At 35.9% G+C, this 21,882-nt stretch overlaps 7 protein-coding genes across 15 annotated transcripts; 4 read left to right on the forward strand and 3 right to left on the reverse strand.

Annotated features, from left to right (window-relative positions):
• Positions 1–23: 23 nt before the first annotated feature.
• On the forward strand, positions 24–5,114 carry LOC139111631 (dynein regulatory complex subunit 3-like). 2 transcript variants are annotated; one of them, XM_070672054.1, is made up of 13 exons: positions 24–298; positions 445–689; positions 768–867; positions 956–1,151; positions 1,230–1,356; positions 1,424–1,518; positions 3,377–3,549; positions 3,637–3,794; positions 3,917–4,109; positions 4,205–4,409; positions 4,497–4,745; positions 4,804–4,880; positions 4,964–5,114. In XM_070672054.1, the coding sequence occupies exons 2-13, from the start codon at positions 482–484 to the stop codon at positions 5,112–5,114; spliced, it is 1,932 nt and encodes a 643-aa protein (XP_070528155.1). In that variant the 5' UTR covers positions 24–298; positions 445–481. The 2 variants fall into 2 exon arrangements, with proteins under 2 accessions (XP_070528155.1, XP_070528154.1); XM_070672053.1 differs by having other exon boundaries at positions 25–689.
• On the reverse strand, positions 1,720–6,891 carry LOC139111637 (enoyl-CoA delta isomerase 1, mitochondrial). Of its 2 annotated transcripts, none has more exons than XM_070672064.1 (6): positions 6,718–6,891; positions 6,428–6,535; positions 6,075–6,346; positions 5,824–6,002; positions 5,607–5,728; positions 1,720–5,517 (listed from the first exon to the last, which is right to left on the reverse strand). In XM_070672064.1, the coding sequence occupies exons 2-6, from the start codon at positions 6,528–6,530 to the stop codon at positions 5,351–5,353; spliced, it is 843 nt and encodes a 280-aa protein (XP_070528165.1). In that variant the 5' UTR covers positions 6,531–6,535; positions 6,718–6,891; the 3' UTR covers positions 1,720–5,350. The 2 variants fall into 2 exon arrangements, with proteins under 2 accessions (XP_070528165.1, XP_070528166.1); XM_070672065.1 differs by having other exon boundaries at positions 6,428–6,600.
• Positions 6,892–6,899: 8 nt separating this feature from the next.
• On the forward strand, positions 6,900–8,191 carry LOC139111638 (uncharacterized). 2 transcript variants are annotated; one of them, XM_070672066.1, is made up of 4 exons: positions 6,900–7,133; positions 7,354–7,424; positions 7,495–7,840; positions 7,951–8,191. In XM_070672066.1, the coding sequence occupies exons 1-4, from the start codon at positions 7,035–7,037 to the stop codon at positions 8,059–8,061; spliced, it is 627 nt and encodes a 208-aa protein (XP_070528167.1). In that variant the 5' UTR covers positions 6,900–7,034; the 3' UTR covers positions 8,062–8,191. The 2 variants fall into 2 exon arrangements, with proteins under 2 accessions (XP_070528167.1, XP_070528169.1); XM_070672068.1 differs by lacking the exon at positions 7,354–7,424 and having other exon boundaries at positions 7,036–7,133.
• Positions 8,192–8,462: 271 nt separating this feature from the next.
• LOC139111636 (hydroxyacylglutathione hydrolase, mitochondrial-like) lies at positions 8,463–10,315 on the reverse strand. 5 transcript variants are annotated; one of them, XM_070672061.1, is made up of 5 exons: positions 10,175–10,315; positions 9,588–9,697; positions 9,106–9,463; positions 8,918–9,021; positions 8,463–8,850 (listed from the first exon to the last, which is right to left on the reverse strand). In XM_070672061.1, exons 2-5 carry the CDS (start codon positions 9,633–9,635, stop codon positions 8,578–8,580), a joined length of 783 nt encoding a protein of 260 aa, XP_070528162.1. In that variant the 5' UTR covers positions 9,636–9,697; positions 10,175–10,315; the 3' UTR covers positions 8,463–8,577. The 5 variants fall into 5 exon arrangements, with proteins under 5 accessions (XP_070528162.1, XP_070528160.1, XP_070528161.1 ...); XM_070672059.1 differs by lacking the exon at positions 10,175–10,315 and adding an exon at positions 9,847–10,106; XM_070672060.1 differs by lacking the exon at positions 10,175–10,315 and adding an exon at positions 9,904–10,105.
• Positions 10,316–10,343: 28 nt separating this feature from the next.
• Positions 10,344–12,651, forward strand: LOC139111633 (ATP-dependent DNA helicase Q1). The gene is made up of 3 exons (XM_070672055.1): positions 10,344–10,483; positions 10,568–10,645; positions 10,913–12,651. The coding sequence occupies exons 2-3, from the start codon at positions 10,588–10,590 to the stop codon at positions 12,649–12,651; spliced, it is 1,797 nt and encodes a 598-aa protein (XP_070528156.1). The 5' UTR covers positions 10,344–10,483; positions 10,568–10,587.
• Positions 12,652–13,960: 1,309 nt separating this feature from the next.
• Positions 13,961–18,654, forward strand: Tbc1d16 (TBC1 domain family member 16). 2 transcript variants are annotated; one of them, XM_070672051.1, is made up of 6 exons: positions 13,961–14,100; positions 14,306–15,238; positions 15,324–15,663; positions 15,789–16,214; positions 16,364–16,657; positions 16,809–18,654. In XM_070672051.1, exons 2-6 carry the CDS (start codon positions 14,353–14,355, stop codon positions 17,191–17,193), a joined length of 2,331 nt encoding a protein of 776 aa, XP_070528152.1. In that variant the 5' UTR covers positions 13,961–14,100; positions 14,306–14,352; the 3' UTR covers positions 17,194–18,654. The 2 variants fall into 2 exon arrangements, with proteins under 2 accessions (XP_070528152.1, XP_070528153.1); XM_070672052.1 differs by having other exon boundaries at positions 16,364–16,661; positions 16,809–17,076.
• On the reverse strand, positions 18,646–21,863 carry LOC139111634 (transmembrane protein 104 homolog). Its single transcript, XM_070672056.1, has 6 exons — positions 21,508–21,863; positions 21,265–21,386; positions 21,061–21,145; positions 20,599–20,976; positions 20,327–20,504; positions 18,646–20,199 (listed from the first exon to the last, which is right to left on the reverse strand). Exons 1-6 carry the CDS (start codon positions 21,544–21,546, stop codon positions 19,505–19,507), a joined length of 1,497 nt encoding a protein of 498 aa, XP_070528157.1. The 5' UTR covers positions 21,547–21,863; the 3' UTR covers positions 18,646–19,504.
• Positions 21,864–21,882: the final 19 nt, after the last annotated feature.

Genomic DNA, 21,882 nt, shown 5'->3' on the forward strand with positions numbered 1-21,882 from the left:
CGAGATCTTCTTTGGAGCTCAATCGCGCAAAGCTAGACGCAATTCAAAGACGCAAACGCGACAGCGCGATCCATTCCACCTAGAGTTGTATTCTCCAGTTTATTCGTAACTATTTATAAATGACATCGCGTATAAAAATATATCAATTATAAAAAAAAAAGACTGAAATAAATAACAATTAAGAAGAAGCCAAGAAATTAATTTCTAAAATTTTATGAAAGTGTTCGAGAGAGATGTAATTACAATATTGACAATACGAAACTTTCCAGAAAGGAAGGAAGAAGAAAGTCATGACCAAGTAACCTAAATATCTCAACTATAAGTTTAACGTGTCTCATTCTCATTCAGCGATTTGCGTGCGTGTGTAAAGCTGGCAGTGATCAAGGCTCTTCGTTTTTTATTATTAATCACAGTTGTAAATTATCGTAATTAATTTATCGTTAGATCAACGTTAGCAAGAGAGATTGATTAACCGACCAGAATGGCTCGACAACCTCCGAAATATGAACTTCTGCCAGAAGAAAAAACGAAGGAAATGCTAAAACTGTTTAAAGGCGAGAGAACTGGTTTTGTGCTCGTTGGTCCCAAGAAGTTTTTTTTTCCATCCCAGTACATTGAACAAGGTAATGGGTTTTATAATTTCGAAATAAGACCGGATGATACATGGATTTTATCCTATCCTAGATCAGGTGTGTATTAATTAAAATTAAATAGAAAATAATATTCTTTTGCAAAGATTTTATTAATAATTAATGTTATTTTATTAGGAACTACTGTGACACAGGAGTTAATTTGGCTATTAGCTAACGATTTAAATTTCGAAAAAGCAAGAACACATTTCCTTGCTGAGAGATTCCCTTTTTTCGAGTATGGTGAAATAAAAATAAAAATATAATTAAAACTTTTTTTTTTTTTTTTTTTTTTTTTAATCAAATTGTATCTTTACTCTTTGCAGATTTAGCTTGTTTAATCATCCTGAACTGACACGTGAATTTTTATCGATAAACAAAGGTGATACTGCAAAGCAACAGCTATGCCTTCAAATTGCTAAACCTGGATATGAAGTTCTTGCCAAAATGCCATCGCCTAGATTCATAAAAAGTCATTTCCCTTTCAGCATGCTACCTGGAATTTTAGATGTTGGTTGTAAGGTAATTTGAGATAAAATTTAGTAATATAACAAAAATAATTCTTTAGAACTTTGTTGATGTTTAATAATTTTCTCAAAGGTTGTCTACATTGCTCGCAATCCGAAAGACGTTGGAACCTCCTGGTATCATCTGAATTGTGCAATAAAGACACAAGGATATATCGGTGATTTTTCCACTTTTTGGGACTATTTTCAAAATAATTTGAGTAAGTAAAACAATTATTTTACGTAATAAAAATTCTTAATGCTTATTTTCACATTCTGTTATTTCAGCACCTTGGAGTCCATATTGGGCTCATTTAAAAGAAGCCTGGGCCCTAAGGCATTCAAAAAATCTCCTCTTTATATTTTACGAGGAGATAACGCATGTAAGTGTGAACAAATTTTTTTTTTTTTTCTTAATGCATCAAGATATTATTTTCAACATATATTCAATACAACCATTCGATATAATTTAATAAAACAATCTTTTTATATCCAATTTTTAATATAACTTGCTGCGTAAATAATTTTTTTCTTTTTCTTATGCAATTCATGTCTTGAAGAAAATTGAATCAAATGTTTTCTAGGACTTACCGAAAGCAATTAAAAAAGTGGCGAAATTTTTGGGTAAAACATATACTGATGCAGAAATTAACAAAGTAGCTGACTATCTGAATATTAATAATTTCCGAAACAATGAAATGGTCAATTATTCTGAGTTAAAAGCTTGTGAAATCATAAAAAATGAAAGTTTTGTGAGAAAAGGTATCACTGGAGATTACCAGACTATATTTACTGAAGAATTGACTGCTAAAGCAGAGAAATGGATTGAGGAAAATCTCAAAGACACCGATTTACGTTTCCCAATTTTTAACAATAATAACGATAACGTAGATAACGATAGTTAGAAATTTAAGTCAGTAAAATTTAACTTTTAAATAAAGTTTGCTAAACAAAACTCATTAATTAAATGTACAAATATATTTACGAGGAATTTGAGAAATATAATGTATGTACGTATAATTATATTTGCATAATTTTACATAAATAAAAATAATAGAAGGAGAAAGAAGCAATAGTAATTATATACGCGCGTATTCGTATTCTAATTTTATTAAACATATTACGCAAGTATATCGTTGCGTAGGCAACGTAAACTAACGTCATCAACGTCATGTGCCATGCCATGTGTCGATAATGAGATGACTGAGAGAGTTAATTAAACTTGCTGGTATCAACTAATTTATAAAAATCAAAAAATTTTAAGCAACATATAAATTCGTGTAGCTCTATATATATCAAATCTGTGAGATTGAAACAAAATGCCTAGGGCAGATACAATCAGCGTGTTGCGCAAAGCCACAGAACCCGGTATAATAACACGGAGTATGCTTGTTTCTCTGGCAATCGAGCAGGGACCAAAAAGAGAAGGCGGTCGACTATTTCTTCTAGACGGAATCGAAATGGATAAACTAGAAGAGATACGCATCGAGTTTCTCAGTACGCAGCATATATTATACATCTAACAGTATATATATATATATATATATATATTTAAGAATGTATATACATATAGACTAACGAGCTGATTTGAATAATATAAAATATTTATCGTCAGATTATTATTTTTTTTTATTTTTTAAAATTTATCTATAATCTCAAATTAATTCTATATTGCACACGCATTAACCATTATTTATTTGTTAAACTAATTTTTATTTTTATTTCAAATGTTGGGTCGCAGAGATCTTGAACATTGATCACCTTTGGGTATTAAAAAGCCTGGTCAAACTATCACTATCTCACAATATTATCGAGAGAATTGAGAATCTAGATGAGCTTTGCAATCTGAGAGAATTGGATCTTTCATTTAATCGCATTAAAATAATGGAAAACTTGAACAATCTACATCAACTAGAGATTTTACTTCTTTACAGAAATGAGATTTCAGTCGTGCAGGGCATAAACGACTTGAAAAAACTGACCATTTTAAATATTGGTAGAAATAGGATTGATAATTGGAAGCATGTATGTATGTATGTATGTATGTATGTATGTATGTATGTATGCATGTATGTACGTACGTACGTACGTACATACATACATATGATTTAATATTGCGTATTTACTTACACATTTCTTTTTGGCATTGACAATTTAATCTTACATCTGTCAAATTGTCTCAAGTCTAGTTTTAAATAATTAAATATGAAGCTAAATTATGATTAAATTTTATTTATACAGGTTGTATATCTACGCGACATCAAATCACTCAAAAGTTTGAACATGTGCGATAATCCTTGCACAGAGATGGACGGATACTTAAACTATTTGTTTGCATTTATGCCTCAGTTAATTTACTATCAATACCGAATGATAACCGAAAATGAGCGTCAATCCGGCATAGATAGGCATTAGTAGATATATTAATTTTAAAAAATTCTTCAAATTTTATGATCTGTACACCATAAATAAATAAATAATTATAACGCTTATTTCTGTAGCCGTGAGATTAGCAGTCTCGAAGAAAACGAAATAAAAATTCAAACAGAATTGGCGTTGCAACGAAAATTTGAAAAAAAATTTACGCTGTTGACCGCAGCATACGTAGAAAATCTTGACGGAGATCAGCTATTTCAACAAATGTTTTCTCCCGAAGAAGGTAAATTTATATTTTATATTTTACTACTATCTCTGCATACAATTACATAAATTATACGCATTTAGATAACAGTAAAAAATTAGCAAAATATTAACATTTTATTTATAAATTGATACAAATAGCAAATAAAATATTCTCGACAATAAACGAAGATACAAAAAATGCATTCGAGGAGTACAAAAAGTCCTTTATTGCAATATGCCACGGATTATGTGAACTAGGTTTACGAGAGAATGATAGGAGAACAGAGGACATGAGATCATTTCAAGTGGCTGTTAACGAAGACAAGAAAAATACGCAAAACAAAGCTAGAAGGTAAAAGAGAAAACAATTATAAAAATTAAATAAATAAGTCTTTTAAAATTCTATATATTTTGACCATGTAACATTTTTTTTTTTTACCGTATGAGAATCGTGGAAGAACTACTTGAGAAAAAGTTACAAGTATTTGCGAAAATAAAAATTATAATGGAAGCTTTAGTAGAAAAACAAGAGGAAGAAACTGAAAATGTCGCCGCGAAAGCAATGCAATTATTTAATGAGTTGCATGATTTATTGTCAAAGACACAAAATCAATTAATGTCTAAAGAAATTATATTGCATGATCAAATAGAGGTATATACATATACATTAATTTTTATAAAAGATAAGCATAAGATTAACTGGATTCAAAAGGATAATTTGTTCGTCTATCAAAAATAGCATATAAACGAGAAGTTTAGAATTAACATGACAAATATGGTTAATTCATTCCTGAGAAATGCACAAGGACACTTTACCCTGTTACGAAACGCAGAGACTGAATATAACAACGTTATTAGTCAACTAGTTTTGCAACATCTAAGTGGTTTTGAGGACAAGACGCGCAAACCATTTCATCTTAAAAATCTGTGTTACGACGAGGATACTTTAGCCAGTACTTTTGCTGCTTCACACAATATACGCTTACAAGTAAGTATTAAGTTTGCAAATTGTTAAAGCAATGATAATTAATAAACTTAATTTACAGGTAATTAACAATCGAGAAAAATGCATGCTAAACCGAGTTGAAAATTGGCTTAAAGATCATATTAATCAATTAATCATGTAAGTAATTATCATTTTAATGATAATAAAGTTTTATTCATTTACAATTTAGAGAAGTTTTATTAAAAAATGTTAATCGACAGAGATGAAAATGAAAGGAATCGTCAGCAAATATTGGAAATATCGCATTTCTTTAACTTTGAACGGCAACAACAACTTAATTCGTTAAGTTTGCCACAAGAGCTAGATTTGGCAAACATTGATCTTGGTGATGACGGTATATTAGAAAATTAAATTGTTTGAAATTGTTTTCTGATAATACCGAACAAAATTCAGAAAATAAAATTGATGTTGCATTTAACGCAGTATCGAGAGAAAAAAAAAAAAAATATATATATATATATATATATATATATATATATATATATATATTCTAATATAAAATATAATACATTTGTATGAAACAGTGTGTATAAAACCTTGATTAAAAAAAATATAAAGCAGGAATATATAGTCTCTTATCGAGATATTTACTGCCGTTTCTGCTTTAAACGTTCAACATAAAGTTTTAGGCCAGCTTGTACTTTTGGTGATAATATATAATTCACAAATGTATCAATGTCAGCTTCCTTATTATTTTCCATCCACTGTATCAAGTCTTTTCTTAATTCTAACTTGGTTAAACTTCTTGCCAAACCTTAACCAATAATATGTTGTTAGTAACATAATTATTAATGTCTACAAAATGTAAAAAAAAAAATAAAATATAATTCATTATATTCTTACGTGGTATGCTATCGTAAGATAATATGTAATTTTTGCACTTTTTGATCGCGTCTGTTTTATTTTCAGCGAGCTCATCCACAAGTCCAAGCTGTAATGCTTTTTCAGGATTAAATTGTAATCCTCTGAAATAATAACAATTACACGAGTGAGATCTCGTCACTCACATATAATATTTATTAAGTACATCATGTATGTATTTATTTAATATTTTATGTACCTTAAAAGCGCTAATTCAGCTTGTCTATAACCTAACACTGAGATATACATGTCTCTGAACCATTTTGGAGCAATTATACCCAATTGTGTTTCATTCAATCCTATAGTATATTTACCTTCAACCATAACCCTATATTCTGTAGATATTGCCAGCATACAACCTCCAGCAGGGCTGGAACCCTAAATTAATTTCATTAAATATTGCAGAGATATTCTGCATATAAATATGTGTATATTTGAAAAGTTGTATACATTGATAGCAGTAGCAATTGGTATGGCTGAACTATAAATAGTCAACCAAGTATCTTGTAACATTTTCCAGAAATCAACAAGTTTCATTTTATCAGTCGTAAACATTTCTGTGACATCTAGTCCTGCTGAGAATACAGTTGACAAAGACGACGTCAATATAATGCCTTTACTACGACTGTTTTGAGCCTCCAGCAAGGATGTTTTCAATTCACTCAACAGTTCTATGTTCAAAGTATTAACAGGTTTTTTTGCCATAGATATAATATCAATCTCTGTTCAATCAAATAAATAAAATTTAGAAAAGAAAAAAACCCAAGTGTCGGCAGGTTCATAAAAGTATCGAGTCACCTAACCTGTATCATTGTCTTGTGTACTTTCAATATACTTGAAACCTGTAGCATAAGATCTTCGAAGGCACATTTGGCCTCTAGCAATCAGTGCCTTCAATATTGTCATAATGACTAACAAAGGGGGAAAAAAAAAAAATAGATCTTTCTAATATCCAAGTATTAGATATAGTTAAATTCTATAATAAAATTCATGTTTTATCGAACTTGCAAGTAAACTGAATGTGCAAGATATATAAATTAATACGAAATTGAAATAATATATGATAATTATTCAGTTTAATGATGTATCTTACCTTTGATATCAATAAAATCTAGCAGAAATTAACTTTGCTGTGCCCTTTTATTAAACGAGTTTGCTACAGTTTGCTATGAAAGACCTACGTAAGCAGAAACTACGCAAGTATTTATTTCGTGAAAAATGTCAATGGAACTCACCGCACGTTCTGCACTAGTTGTGTGCAGTAACTATAGATAGGGTGCACTTTACTCTCCTCGGTGAATTTTGGATCATCGAGACAGCATCGAGTGTCGTGTTAAATCGTAGTCAAATCAATTTTTCACTTATCTTATCCTCTTGCACGCGCGTTTTTTTACAAGTTTCGTAATTACGATGTCTGATGAATCCGAATACGATGTGGAGCCGGAAGAACTTGATATTTACAAGAGAAAATATCAATTGTTGTTGGAAAGATGCGAAGTTTTACAACAGGTTAAGTCTCACTTCGGGAATAAAGTCATTATTGCCGATTTTAATTTTTTTTTTCTTCAAACTATATATGGGCTGCTTTCCTTTTCTTTTAGTAGACACAGTCGACACAAGTGTCATTCTGTTTTTTTTTTCGTATTAACAGAATAACGAAAACAGAACGACACTTGTGTCGGCTGTGTCTACTAAAAGAAAAGCGTACATTGTATTCTTTAAACGATAGGAAAATGAGAGATTGGTCTATAGAATCCAGAAAGTGAGGAACCTTCTACGACGAACGAGAAAAGAAAAAAAGTTAGTTTTGTAGGCTATGTTGGTTCTATACTTTTCCTTATATTTTAATCGTCTATATTATTGATTATAGATTTCTGATTGATCGACTGGATCGACATGGAGATCGTTGGCGAGAAATCCCGATGGGTGTACTCGAGGAGAATAGTGTGTTTGAAATTACCCCAAAGCCAGAGAAAGGAGGGAAAAGTACCTCTTGTAATGCTAAAGAGGAGAAACCCAAAAAAGGAACAAAGAGAAAAGGCACAAAAGCAGATCCAAATGCACCAAAGAGACCTGCTAATCCTTTCTTTCAATTTTGTCAAGAACAAAGACCTCGCGTGATGGAACGTTTAGCTGGTGAACCAGAGCCTAGCAAACAGGAGCTTACTAGACAACTAGCTACTACCTGGAAATCTCTCAGCTCGGAAGATAAAAAAGTATGATTTAGCATTATATTATTTTTGCAAATATAGCATTTATTTTCATATTATTTTTGTGCTTATTTATTTATATTTTAATATATTAAATATATGTTACATTATTTTAGGTATATTATGATATGTATGAAAGATCTAAAGAGAAATATGTCGCAGAGATGCAAATATATAACAAGAAGACTGAAGATTCCCCATGTCAACTACCCTTAAATGTGACGTAATATTTAACTGTAGATAGGAGTAATTGACATTCATTACAATGGATTAATCTTATTTTTTATTGCAATTTTGTAGGGATATCATAATAATTGATTATAATTAGAAGTAAAGTTTTGTAAAGATTTGTAATAAGCTTGTGCGTCTACTCTTGATTCGCCTCTGTTAATGCACAAGTGTTTGCTTGCTTGCACTTGTGCATTAATGTCAATGAGATGGATATGAAAAATTAAGTATCTTGCAAATTTTCTTTCAAAGACAGTCGTGATAGTAATCATAAATAACTGTTTCCAGTAACAATAAAAATTCAACAGATCGTATAAATGATAGATAAATGACAAAAAAAAAAAAAATCAGGAAGTAAAAACAATTTTTTTTTTGTTATAGAACACGATAATGCGTCATGTATGAATAAGCGTGATATAGTTTTAATTTATCTCATCACCTGTATTTTATATTTATGTTAATATCTAATGTGTAGCTTAATAAGTATAAAAAAAAAAGTAAACTTTTGTCGAAAGTCAAGCTTTAAAGTTGTCTTTTTCACGCCGTAGATAAGACATTGTCTGAACGGGATTATTTTGTTGCGCGTGTTTCATAACGGAAGACTCGTGCACTCTCATAAATGGATTTGTCAGCTTTTCCTCTTTGATGGTGCTCGGCACCGTTGGAAGATTCTTATCACGTTGAGTATGCACCAAATCTATTTTTTGTTTAATTGCCACGTTTTCAGGTTCCACGTGTAAACCAAATTTCAGGTTATTGGCTGTATATTCGTGTCCGCAGTACACGTTCTGTAAATTTTAAAGCATTTGAGAAATGACCAATGCAATGCAATGCAATTCAATTCAAGTAACTTACAGTCTCTTCGGGCAAAGAGCCTAAAATTTCAACGAGTGCTTTGTACATTTGATCTGCAGTACCCTCGAAAAATCTCCCACAGCCTCCAGCAAAGAGCGTGTCTCCTTTCAAGTAAGTTAAACGTCTATTATATGTTGTATTTTTAATACTCGGATATTTTTTTTATTCTATTACAAATTTAGCTTTACCTGTAAACACGGATGGTGGATATTCTCTTTCTCCTTCTCTTCCTCCCGCGATGTAATAGCAAATGTGCCCACGCGTATGGCAAGGTGTTGAAAGACATTTAACTGATAAATTACCAATATTGAAAGTATCGTTGTGCGTAATTTTATGATTAATAGCTTCTATTCTATCATCCCCTCCATATATCACAAGATTCGCAAAACTTTTCGATAATTTGGCATTTCCACCGGCATGATCCCAATGATGATGAGTCGTTAAAACCTTTGTCAATTTTACATTATTTTCCTCAACAGCTGTGATTACAGCATCCGGATCGACAGGATCTACAATTGCTGCTTCTTTCGTTGCCTCATCGATAATCTTTTCAAGAATGAAAGTCATGCTATATTAAATGGAAAAAAAATTAACAAAAAAAAAAAAAAAAAAAAAAAGAATAAGCTTAATTAAATATAGATTTCCGGGCTAAAAAAACATGGGTACGTACCAAGTACATGTAATTATCTTGAAGCGCTGGCAATATTTGTACTTTCATGTTGAAATGATCCACTGTTGCACTTAGACTATGCGATCTACCGCTGAAACCAATGCCTTTTGCTGAAACGTTTCACAAATGAAAAATGTAATTTATATAACGTTATAAGCGATTTTTTTTTAACAGCGAATGTAATGATAAATATATCGACAGATTGATATAACATAGAATAAAGGCAAAGTAATTGAAAAAAAAAAATCAACAATGTTACTTGACGAAAGAAAAATCGTTGAGCGAGTTATTACACGAACAAATGTATGAAACGTACCCCTAAAATACATAGACGTAAGTTTATTCTCGAGCCACGTCGGGCACGCACGCAGGGCAATTTGACGTAGCATTACGACAAAAAAAATAAAAAAATAAAAAAACTTGGCGGTTTAGTTATTTTGTGCGCACGAAGCTCTTTGCACTTCGTTTACTTGCCTGGCGATGCACATACATTCGGTATCAACGATGTAGAAGAAAAAAAAAAAAAGTAATAATAATAAGGAAGCCACAATGAAAGTTATGGAAGTGATAAGGAAACAGATGATTACCTCCCGGACCATTCCAGATCTCTCGCACGCATGCGTTACCCACCGGGATACCGGTTACAGGACTTACAGGTTGGCTAGGTTAGAAAGAATCTGTCTGTTTTTAGTCGCAGCACCGGCTGCTGCTATCACTGCTGATCTGGTGCATGGCTAATACAATAAGTTGGAATAAAACAAATATACTCTATTCTACTGTAACTTACTGTATGTATGTATGTATGTATGTAATACAGCTACGTAAATTAATCTAAAGTATGAAAATGGCCGAGATAGAGAACGAGATGTAATCAAAAGGTTATGGTGACACGCAAGGTAAAAATATTTTTTTAATATTAATTTATTGTCATACGATTATAAGTAACGATCACTTTCCGATTTTTGGTATTCAACGATAAGGCATAATCAAGGGAAAGGAAATGTCTATTGACAGCATGGAAGACGTGATCGAGATAGACAACGAGGACGAGAGTCGTGGTTTGTTAGAATGTGTTATTTATTATTAAAAAAAAAAAAAAAAGAAAAAAAAGTGATTCTGTAACTTTTATTTTACATTATTCGTTTTTGTACCTTGCGAGAAAATATAATCTCCTTGTCGCAAGCACGCAGAAAACGTTGCCAATTGAGCTCGATCTGAAAATTGTAGATAAGAATACATTTTAGCAACTTGCGCAATAAGGTTTAATAATCGATCAAGTCTTTTTGTCAACGAAATTCTCGTACGGTAAACTAACGACATTTCAGGTACCGAGAACGACGAGATAGCCGCCATTGATTACGAATTGCGAAACATCGAAAATGAACTGCAAAAATTACAAGATCGTAAACAATTGTTGACGCAACGCAAAGAGAAATTACGCGACGACGCCTTATTAAAGAAAAGTTTCTCTTTGTCCAAGAAAAATTGGACAAGCGAGGATTTTGCTTGGTCTGTGCAGCTTCGGAAGGCGTTAAAGGATTTATTTAGGATAGAGAAGCTACGGGAATTACAACTGCCTACTATAAATGCGATCATGTCCAAGGAGGACGTGATATTGATCATGCCCACAGGCGGTGGGAAAAGTTTATGTTATCAATTGCCAGCTGTGATTAGTAAAGGTATAACAATTGTTGTTTCACCGTTAATAGCCTTGATGGAAGATCAGCTACATGGATTGCGCAAACTCGAAGTAAAAGCTGGCATGTTATACTCCAAGGCTGATAAGGAGAGCGTCAAAATGATTATGACTGCTCTCGTGGACAAAAACTCTCCTATTAAATTGATTTACGTAACGCCAGAATATATGGCAAAGTCCAATCGTTTTATGAGCAAGCTGCAAAAAGCATACCAGTTGGAACATTTAGAGCGCTTTGCAATTGACGAGGTACATTGTTGCAGCCAGTGGGGTCACGACTTCAGACCTGATTACAAGTTTCTGGGAGTACTCAAGTCCATGTTTCCCGGAGTACCGATTCTAGGTCTCACTGCGACGGCACCGGCCAAGATCATTGTAGATGTGCAGAAGATGCTCGACATCAGTGGCTGTTTAGTTTTAAGAGCCCCGTTCAATCGGCCTAATTTATATTACGAAGTTCGTCGTAAGCCCGCAGACAAAGAGACGTGCCTGGCTATGATAGAGAATCTATTAAAAAATCGTTTCTGTGACAAGTCGGGAATAATTTACACGACGACGATTAAAGACGCGGAACAATTAACGACCGACTTGAGGAGCAAAGGTATCAAAGTCGGATGCTACCACGCGATGCTCGAAGCCAACTACCGATCGGAAGTCTATTCCAAATGGATGTCGGGAAAATATCAAGCGGTGGTAGCTACCATCGCTTTTGGATTGGGCATTGACAAGCCAGATGTGCGATTCGTGATTCATCATTGTATTTCTAAGTCGATGGAAAATTTTTATCAGGAAAGCGGCCGAGCCGGAAGGGATGGAAAAAAGTCTGTATGTCTCGTGCTGTATAGATTAGCGGATGTATTTAAATTAAGCACCATGGTATTTCAAGATAAGGTCGGCCTGCAAAATTTGTACAAAGTTGTGACGTACTGCTTGGATCAAACATCTTGTAGGCGAGCTTTGATAGCGACGCATTTTGAAGAAAGCTGGGAGAAAAACTGTGCCGAGATGTGCGATCGCTGCAGAAAGCCTAACATTGGGAAACAAATCGATATATCGCGATATTGTAGACAGTTGCATCGCATCATAACTAAAGCTGTGCAAAACGAAGTACGATTGACCGCCCTGAAGCTCATAGACGCTTGGTACGGTAAAGGTGCTACGACGTTACGCATGTCTGACATCCCCGTGCCAAACTTTACGCGAGAAACCGCAGAAGCTGTTGTAGGACATTTACTGGTGAATGGTTATCTGCAAGAGGACTTTTATTTTTCAGCATACTCTACGATATCGTATCTTAAACGTGGACCCAAATCAGGCCTGGTTCTTGACAACGATCACAAAATATTATTTAACTATGAGCTTTGCTAATTTCGCTCTCGTCTTGTAATTATTATCGATAGCGTAAGAGTAACACACTGTGGTACGAGGCAGCTCGGGCTGGTCAAGAATGCTCGGCGTCCTGACTTGCTACCGGCCATCCATCAACTTGGTTTAGTAAACTTTCTAAACTCTTGATATTCGTCGAGCATTTTTCGAGCTTTGCCTCTGAGAAACTCTGGGATTTATAATTTCATTTACTTTGAATTTCTCGACCATATAGATATATGGATGCGTAAGACGGAAATGTAATCTAAATGATTATACAAGAAAAATTTATTATATTTTTTTTAGTTGATTAAATTCATTAAATGATTGAAATTTTTTTTATCAACGTACATACGGTTAATGCTCGTAAAGTGAGCGCATTGAGCAAGAGCTGAAAGAAAAGCAAAAGCAGAAGAAGAAAGAAAAGCTGGCCATACGATCAAAGATGAATGAATGAATGAATGAACGCGGAGTGACGCGGCAACGTATACGATGCACTCGTGTATGCGTTACTACTCGGAAACGTAGAAAACGGCGGATAATCGATAAAAACTAGGGCCAGAGGAATAGCGAGATGTCAGCGGGTCGAGTAGTAGGATAGTATGGACGATAGTAAATACCGCGATCAAATAAAAGTATTGATCTGGAATAAGAACAAGCCGAACGCGATTCTTTGGACGGTGGTCGCTAACCAAGTTTTCGGTTTCCGCCGAAACTCGCCGCCTACGCGTACGCGCGACGGGGGACCGACCGAACGAACGAAAATGAAAAACCTGTAGAAGGAGGACGCACGCCCACCCCCGCGTCCGCAGATTTTGACGGATTTCATCGAGATCGACGTGTGTATGTACTTGCGCGGTGCAACAGCACCGACGGCGCTCGCGCTCGCGCTCGCGCTCGCGCAGCACAAAAAAAGTGACGCTCGAACGTCAGTGATTTGGAAACAAGGGCACATCGATTGCCCCCAGTGTAAACGATCCCGATTTTATCTATGCATCGCGGGAAAATGCTTGAGCGATCGAGGCAACTCGAGCGAGACGTCGGACGCCGTTGAGGGCGTCGATTTTCGGGAAGAAGCAGAGTTTCACGTAACAGTTTGAAGGTGCCTGCCAAAAGTTGAGGGTAATCGTACGACTCGGATATCCAGGATATACAGGATGCGTGCATTACCGCGACGCGGGTGCGTATTATCGACGTTGCGTTTCGTATGTAACGAGGCTAATCGAGGTGATAACGCCGTCATGGGTGCGTGAACACGCGCGCGTGTCCACGTCCGCTACGCGGAAGGTTCGCAGTCTGCTTTTCAGATGAATCCATCCGAGAAAGATCCCTCTTGGTTCTGCGCTCGATGCCGATTGACTTTGCTACGCAATCCGGAGGTTCGACTCGTAATTGTAACGACTCGCAATTTTAGAATCCCGTGAAAACCGAGAGGAAACACTCGTTTCGCAAGTAAGTGAATCAACAACTTTAAATTTTTGATTTTTAATAAATCTTTTAAAATACAAACGCTACAGTTAATATTGTGAGATTATTAATCTCATATAAATAATTTTTATATAATTTAATTTAAGATTTAAAGTTAATTTATTAGATTAAGAGCGCCAATGTTCTCGTTTGTTTTGCTCAATACTTGTACGCGTACACCTTTTTACAGTACAAACTAACGCGTAACGTAATCGGACAACTACAACGACGACTACGATGCCTCTCCCGAACATTTTGAGAAAAGCGAGCAGCTATATCCTTGGCGATTGCAGCCAGGATAACCGACGCGTCATTTATCAGGACGGCGAGGCTTTATTCTGCAAGAATAATGTTTGCGTGCACCCTCCTACGTTGATGAGACAGCACGCCGACGTGGTGCATCATCCTGGATATATGACTATAACTTGTAAGCTGAACAAAAACTCAAACTCACCAACTCTACATCTAAGCTGGATACCCAACAGCACTTTGCGCAAACATCCTACCGCCTTGGAGAATCTAAGCGCCAGAAACGTTGCCGTGCGTCGAGACATCGGTTCGACATCTCCGCGTTCCCGGTGGATCTCTGACAAGACACGCGGCGATTCTTCGCTCAATGTTCCAGACGCCAAACACGAGCTCGAGAACGAGAACGAGAATGAGAATGAGAATGAGAACGAAAATGAGAACGAGGACGACAACGATAATGGCAATGGAAAGCTAGATGTGTGCTTGGAGGCAAAGGAACCCGTTGACTGTGGAGACTGCGAACGCGTTTGCTCCGGCTCTGCTTACCGTTACGGCTATGATTTTCTACGTCGTCGAGAGCCAAGCGCGGCCGACGCCGACGCCGACGCCGACGCCGACGCCGACGACAAAACTGCCAAAATTGTCGGAACAGAAACCAAGACTGAGACTGAGAAGCAGCATCCGGGTACGGAACTGGAAGATTCGAACGAGGAAAAGAATGGAGATTTAAAAGAGCGAGATTTTAATTACGAAATTGACGCTAGGAGTATCGACGAAGAGCCACGCTACCCATTCCGCGACGACACGAGCATTAAGAGTCGCAGCTTGTCGTTAACGTCAACGTGCAGTCTGTCCATCTCGGTACCTATTGACGGTATGTAATAAAGAAGATGCCTGCACTTGCATAGAAATAAATTTAGATAAGATACTACTAACCATCACTGGCATTCTTTATACAGCGGAGGAAATGCCGACGTGGATGAGGTCTCCGGAACTCTTGGCGCTACAGCATAATCTCGTTTTCCCCGAGAGCGCGACCGCGTCGCCCGTAACGCTGCGCAGAGCGCATCGCTGCAGAAGATTCTCGGTAGATCTCGGCGAGATGCGATCCTTGAGGTTATTTTTCGCCGATCCCGCCTGCACCTGCGGTCAATTAGTCGTCGCGAGTAGAGAGAGCCAATATAAGATCTTGCATTTTCATCACGGTGGCTTAGATCGATTAGCCGCCACTCTACATCAATGGCACCAATTGCTCTATCCGCGCTTAAATGCAGACACGGAGGAGACTCTACCGTACAGGTCAGCTGTAATAAAAATTACATAAATTGTTTTCTATAATTTTTACAACTTCTTCGTTGACGAACGATAAATTTGTGATATTTCGTTATATCTCGACTGTCAACTGTTAACGTTATGTTGTACAGGCATTTTATGGTGTGCCGTCCGGAGGTCAGCCGAGACGAGCTGCATCCCGAGGAGGGTCAAGTGCCGATGATTACGTCACTCGCCTGGAAAGATTTATTGAACGAACGGGGTCAGGTGGAGGATGACCTTGCTCTCCGCAAGGGAATATTTTTCGGGGGCCTGGAACCGGCATTACGGAAGATCGTTTGGCCCTTTCTCCTGCACTGCTATTCTTATCAAAGCACGTACGAAGATAGAGAGCAAATCGATGCTATTAGACGGCAAGAGTATGAGGAAATACAGAAACGCAGGCTGAGCATGAATCCGGAACAAGCCGAGCATTTTTGGCGAAACGTCGTATGCATAGTGGAGAAAGATGTTGTCCGCACGGATAGGGCTAACCCCTATTATGCCGGCGAGGGTAATCCTAACATCGAAATAATGAAGTGAGTCAATAATCAAGTCGTGAGATTCTTCTAACGATCTTTTCTCTTCTCTTTCCGATTCCCGAATTTGTATCAACTACTATTGCACGTCGTGTTGTCTATCATTTATTATCTATTATTCTTTATTTTTCTCTTATTTTCTTACGCAGGAACATTTTACTCAACTACGCGGTATACAATTGCCGCTTGGGTTACACTCAAGGAATGTCCGATCTCCTAGCTCCATTACTTGCCGAACTCAACTCTGAAATCGAGGCTTTCTGGTGTTTCGCGGGTTTGATGCAGAGATCGGTAGCCGTCTGCACTCCGACTGATACAGATATGGATAGAAATCTATGTTATCTTCGTGAATTAGTAAGAATCATGGTACCAGATTTTTACGCGCATCTTCAAAAGCACGCGGACGCTTCGGAACTTCTATTTTGTCATCGGTGGATCCTCTTGTACGTATGTAACAGTAATTTACGCGAGCAATGACAAAAGCTACACTCGGAGATTTTTTTCAGTTTTCTATTTTATTTTATATAATATAAAAAGCGTGCACGATTTTTCTAATGCAATTCATCTAGACTTTTCGTTTGTTCCTCATTACAGATGCTTGAAAAGGGAATTTCCAACCGAAACAGCGTTGATCATGTGGGAAGCTTGCTGGGTCAATTACTTGACGGATCATTTTCACTTGTTTCTTTGCCTCGCTATAATGTGCGTTTACGCTGACGACGTGATCGCTCAAGATCTCCGAACAGACGAAATGTTACTGCATTTCAGTTCATTGGCCATGTATATGGACGGAAATGTTATATTACGAAAGGCACGAGGCCTACTTCATCATTTTCGTCAGCTTGTGCGCTTACCTTGCACGTTAGCCGGACTATGCCGACAATGTGGTCCAGGAATGTGGGACAGCGCACACGATCCGGTAATAGAGTGCGTGGGTCATGAGGATACGCACTGTCCCTATTTAAATAATTACGATTAACTAAATCTAATTTGGAGAGAAGATTCTCTCCTCTTCTTTAGAAAGAAGAGAAAAGAGAGCCCATCAGTATTACTTGACTTGCGAATTAATTCGTCTCGTCAAATCGTTAGATTAAATAAGTCTTTAACCTCTTCTCTCCTTCTCTTTGTTTTCACTTGTCTCAAAAATTTTTCTTTTAGAATAATCTTTGTTTAATCTATAAGGTGGTAATCTATAAAGAATTTTCAAAATTAATAATTACAAAGTTATTTTTATCGATTAACGCTCTCTGGATCTACATAAAACTAAACTCAATTAGATATATACTATGCGACGATATGTAATATTCTTTATCTTTATTTTTGTACAAGTTAGTCAAGTACTTTTTTAATTCATCAAAACTGAAAGAAAATAACAATATTTCGACCGTGTTAATCACTTATATTACACGTTACGCGTTACTATTTTGTTTTAACTCGATGCCGAAACACAAAGACATATCTCGAAAGGTTTATATTTTGTTAAAAAGTAAACGACGAACTTATAAGACTTGGGCAAGATTTATATCAATAGTTACACCTCTGCAGTATTCGCATTGTTAAAGACTGACGAATGAAAGAAAAAAGATAACACCCTACGATAGCGATACAGACTAATGTTCAAATACACTCACTCGAGATCGGAAAATATATCTATCTCCTGATCTTATTGCGATATCAGTTATAATCTAATAAAAAAGTTTTTTGCTGAAAACCAAAAAGGGAAATCGAATCAAATGCGAGTACTTTTTTTTTTTTTTTTTTTTTTTTTTTAATTTTAAATATGTACCCGAACCACGACAGGGTATGAATCAATCAATCAATAGTGTATATACTCACCTCCAAGGTGTTCACATACTTATGTTCGTACACATAAGACATATTCTCATACGTGTATGCGGTAATGGTTCCACATACGTAAAGAGCAGCGTACAACTTTTTCTCTTTTTATTTACAAGTTGTTTTTATTAGGAAAATTAATCAAACGTGTAATTTTTGCAAATGCACAATCGCACATACGCTATACTGTCCCCCTTACGAAATTTTATTTCAAGGCAAACACGCGAAATTCGCCAAGTAAAAATGTTAATTCGTTTTTTGTTTTATTATTACTATTACTGTACTATTCGTTGTCGCAGATATACGTAAAAGATGGTATATGATATTCAAGACATTTTATAGAGACTGTGCCTATTGTAATGTATTTCACGCTAATTCGATCAGGGACATAAGATTTTATCGAAAATAGCTTTTATCACGCTTTTATCGTGCTATCTGGTATCGTTAAAATCTTACAAAGAAATCTATCTGTGTTAAGATCTGCGCCATGCAGATCTCAGTTTAAAATATAAAAGTATAGAAACGTGTGTCTCTCTCTCTGTGTGGGTGTGTGTGTGTGTGCATGTATATACCGGTGCGAATAAATCGTTAGATATTTATATAATCAATCATTTATTATTATCCATTATTAATCGCTTTTGGAAAATATATGTGTATATACGCGCGTATGTACATATGTCCACACTCGCAATATTCTTCATTGTACGTTATATTTGCACGCAGGTACATAAATGTGACGGACATACTGCAAACACTTTTTGGCAGTTTCATACATATCTTGTACAAAAATATAATCTCAAAGAAAAGAAAAAAAAAAAAAATCGTAATATTACATTTATGCTATCATCGCTACCAACGTCTACGTTGCATTATTTTACTATAAATACATAAATATGATAAACTATTTTAGCGTATAAAAAGAAAAATTTACAAATAACAACGAAGGTTTGTTAGAATCTGTATGATAGAAGAATCACACGCATATATCTTAATGATTTTCGAAACGACTCTACGGAAGTAAAATATATACAGATAAAGACGAATAACGTAATTTTTACCTACAGATTTTTACATTGCTACATCTCTTATATTTAACTTGGCCGATATTTGACTATGTGTACATACCGACCTTTACTAAAATATTGTCGGTTTGTTATACATACGTGAGAGTATTATCCTGCCATAAATAACAATTATCTTATTAAATATTTAATTAAATTTAATATTTAAATATTTTTCAGGTTCAGCGAATCAATCGTTCGCTCTTATAATCTCAATGCACGATACCGTAATGGTAATTTTGGCAATTTGAGAGCAATTGATTTAGCGTTGAATCAATTACTGCAAAAAAAAAAAAAAATGTATTGCGTTAAGGATTATTGTTCTACAGCCATCACTTTAAATTATTCGGTACCTCGTTATAATACCGATTATAACTTTCGTTATTGACTGATTCAAGATTGCAAGTGCATTTGTATGAAATTGACAGAGACTAAAATCATACAGGTAATAGCCCATGCTACGACGAAAGTTATCCAACATCTATTCGAGAAAGGACTTGCAAATTTGTTGACGATTCCGAGGCCGATAATTTTGTTTGTCTTTTTTCTAGCATAATAAACTAAGAACGTAGGAATTAAATACTGTATTCCTGCTCCAGCGTAAGAGCCTGTGATACCAACTAATATCGATAAATCTTTAGTAGTTATCGCGATTAAATACGGCGGTAATATAGCTAAAATAGGGAAGACGAGTTTCTGAAGACACGAATTGTAAACTTGATCCTCTTTTAGAAAAAGTGACTGCAAATTATTTCGTAGGGTAATTGCTATAATGGGAAAACTGGTACTTAAAGTAAAGACTGGAAAAAGGGCTAAGAAGTACTCCAGAAGAAGCATAAAAATATTGTCACTTTTGGAACAATCACTCAAACCCCGTGGTCCAAAGTCTAAGGTATAAAGGTCATCTAAACGTTGGAAAGCAAAGATACCAGTAAGAGCTAATAATAAGTAAAAAACCGCGATTAGGGTGTAATCAAGAGCTAAAAATCGATTCAGTTTAGACTTATTAGCTATTGGCGCAACCAAAGCTGGCAACGAGTGATGGCACATGAAGGAATAAACGCAAGCACCAAAAAGACTGGGGACTCCTAAAATAGCGATTAATTAATTAAGTATTATTTTATGTTTCTGCTTATTTGCAATTGTAATTTATTATAACGTAGCTAACGTAGCAATAATTTACTTGATAACGAACAAATCAATCTTCAGACTTACCGGCTATATTTGCGACAGGGGGATTGCCACGCGGACCGTACACGATAAGACTTTTTAAAGCGTATATGATCATCGTAGTGAATGCGAGCCATCGCAATATCGAAGTCAGTAGTTGAAGATACTTGGTTTTCTGGACATTAAAAAATACGAACGGCCCCAGAAACGATACAAACATGGTCTAAAAATAGAAATATTATTATCTTACAAAATTTAGAATTAAAATGTACTCCAATGTTATAAGAAACAAAACTTTACGAGCATAAATAACATACCAGAAATATTCTATATGCATCCAGTCGTCTAAAATTGGTATCTTCCCAACAAATTTCAGTATCTGGTATAGTGTCGTTACACGTAAAATTTTTTGGTAAATGAGTACAGGCGACGTCTGCTAATGATTTTGCAACTGCTGCACCGTAAATACTTAAATCTCCATACAGATATACAGCAAAACATAAATAGAACAGAGTAGTACCGAATCTATTAAAAAAGATAGATGCCATCTGTCCCATTTCTATTTTATCATTTATATCATAATATCTGTAGGTTGTATCCAAATTATCTGGACTCGATGTAACAGAAGGTACTAATGGAGTGTCTTCCGAGTCTGAATTGGAAGGGCCAGATTCACCACACGTTAACTGCAAGATCTGAAAAGTCACCGTGTCAATGAGGCTAACTAATGCCATTGTTTTATAGAACTAAAAACTTTACAAATTTTTTAAAACACTTACTCGTTTCCCCTGTCGAATATGCCTCCATGCAACGATAGCATTGGCAGATGCCATTGCCTCTATGACAAATGTGACTGTGATAAAACTGTCGAGACAAAAAATAAAATATATATATATATGTATGTATGTATGTATGAAGAAAAAAAAAAAAAAAAAACGCTTGGATCACAAGAACAATGGAAAGAAAACTCTTGGTGTATGTACCTGATAAATGCCAGCACTATGATAACGCTCAGTCCAAGCGCCCATCCTGCTCGACTAAATACAGCAGGTAAGGTCAAAGCACCCGTTCCGACGATGAGATTAAAGATATATACAAGCCCGACCTACGGCGGAGATCTCTTTAAACGAATCCACAAATTCACCGTTTACTTTAACCGAGGTTAGGCCGCCCGTAGCTCGACCGTCAGCTGGGTGCCGTCAAGCCCCGGTCGTAATCTTACTTACCCATGTTGAGTATTGGTCATCAACGTTCTGCTCGAGCATCTCTGTCGATTCGAGTCCGCTCCGAACAAGCTACTTTTCGCAAAGTGTTGGAATCAGAAGGGACGTTGCACTGGCGTCGCGCGTCGCGTTGCGTCGCCTGCCGTCTTCGCTGCAGCTGTTGCTTGCTCACAGACAGGCGCGAGCACACTCGACCAGATGGAGAAATATTTCTCGGCGATATTTATCATTTTCTCTCTTCTCCTTTCCTCCTCTCTCCGTTAGCGATGACACGACACGCAAAATGTTTCTCGACATGTGGCACTTGTGTGCCGCTCGACTTCTCTTCAAATCAATCGTGATAAATATGTACAATGAAAAAAAAAAAAAAAAAAGGAG

Source organism: Cardiocondyla obscurior, linkage group LG24 (genome assembly GCF_019399895.1).
Source record: "Cardiocondyla obscurior isolate alpha-2009 linkage group LG24, Cobs3.1, whole genome shotgun sequence".
Lineage (NCBI taxonomy): Eukaryota > Metazoa > Arthropoda > Insecta > Hymenoptera > Formicidae > Cardiocondyla > Cardiocondyla obscurior.

Excerpts from the sequence above, each read along its gene's own strand:
- LOC139111631 (XM_070672054.1), top strand. The coding sequence starts at position 482 with ATGGCTCGACAACCTCCGAAATATGAACTTCTGCCAGAAGAAAAAACG. Across the intron at positions 3,550-3,636 it reads TCCGGCATAGATAGGCATTA|CCGTGAGATTAGCAGTCTCG; the intron begins GTAGATATATTA and ends TTATTTCTGTAG. Across the intron at positions 4,746-4,803 it reads CACACAATATACGCTTACAA|GTAATTAACAATCGAGAAAA; the intron begins GTAAGTATTAAG and ends CTTAATTTACAG.
- LOC139111637 (XM_070672064.1), bottom strand. The coding sequence starts at position 6,530 with ATGACAATATTGAAGGCACTGATTGCTAGAGGCCAAATGTGCCTTCGA. Across the intron at positions 6,003-6,074 it reads CAATTGCTACTGCTATCAAT|GGTTCCAGCCCTGCTGGAGG; the intron begins GTATACAACTTT and ends AAATTAATTTAG. Across the intron at positions 5,518-5,606 it reads ATCTTACGATAGCATACCAC|GTTTGGCAAGAAGTTTAACC; the intron begins GTAAGAATATAA and ends TTATTGGTTAAG.
- LOC139111638 (XM_070672066.1), top strand. The coding sequence starts at position 7,035 with ATGTCTGATGAATCCGAATACGATGTGGAGCCGGAAGAACTTGATATT. Across the intron at positions 7,134-7,353 it reads GATGCGAAGTTTTACAACAG|GAAAATGAGAGATTGGTCTA; the intron begins GTTAAGTCTCAC and ends TTTAAACGATAG. Across the intron at positions 7,425-7,494 it reads CGAACGAGAAAAGAAAAAAA|ATTTCTGATTGATCGACTGG; the intron begins GTTAGTTTTGTA and ends TATTGATTATAG.
- LOC139111636 (XM_070672059.1), bottom strand. The coding sequence starts at position 9,976 with ATGCTACGTCAAATTGCCCTGCGTGCGTGCCCGACGTGGCTCGAGAAT. Across the intron at positions 9,698-9,846 it reads AACGATTTTTCTTTCGTCAA|CAAAAGGCATTGGTTTCAGC; the intron begins GTAACATTGTTG and ends GAAACGTTTCAG. Across the intron at positions 9,464-9,587 it reads AAGATAATTACATGTACTTG|ATTATCGATGAGGCAACGAA; the intron begins GTACGTACCCAT and ends ATTCTTGAAAAG.
- LOC139111633 (XM_070672055.1), top strand. The coding sequence starts at position 10,588 with ATGTCTATTGACAGCATGGAAGACGTGATCGAGATAGACAACGAGGAC. Across the intron at positions 10,646-10,912 it reads CAACGAGGACGAGAGTCGTG|GTACCGAGAACGACGAGATA; the intron begins GTTTGTTAGAAT and ends ACGACATTTCAG.
- Tbc1d16 (XM_070672051.1), top strand. The coding sequence starts at position 14,353 with ATGCCTCTCCCGAACATTTTGAGAAAAGCGAGCAGCTATATCCTTGGC. Across the intron at positions 15,664-15,788 it reads GAGGAGACTCTACCGTACAG|GCATTTTATGGTGTGCCGTC; the intron begins GTCAGCTGTAAT and ends TATGTTGTACAG. Across the intron at positions 16,658-16,808 it reads TGTCATCGGTGGATCCTCTT|ATGCTTGAAAAGGGAATTTC; the intron begins GTACGTATGTAA and ends TCCTCATTACAG.
- LOC139111634 (XM_070672056.1), bottom strand. The coding sequence starts at position 21,546 with ATGCTCGAGCAGAACGTTGATGACCAATACTCAACATGG. Across the intron at positions 20,505-20,598 it reads ATGCATATAGAATATTTCTG|ACCATGTTTGTATCGTTTCT; the intron begins GTATGTTATTTA and ends TTCTATTTTTAG. Across the intron at positions 20,200-20,326 it reads CCCTGTCGCAAATATAGCCG|GAGTCCCCAGTCTTTTTGGT; the intron begins GTAAGTCTGAAG and ends TCGCTATTTTAG.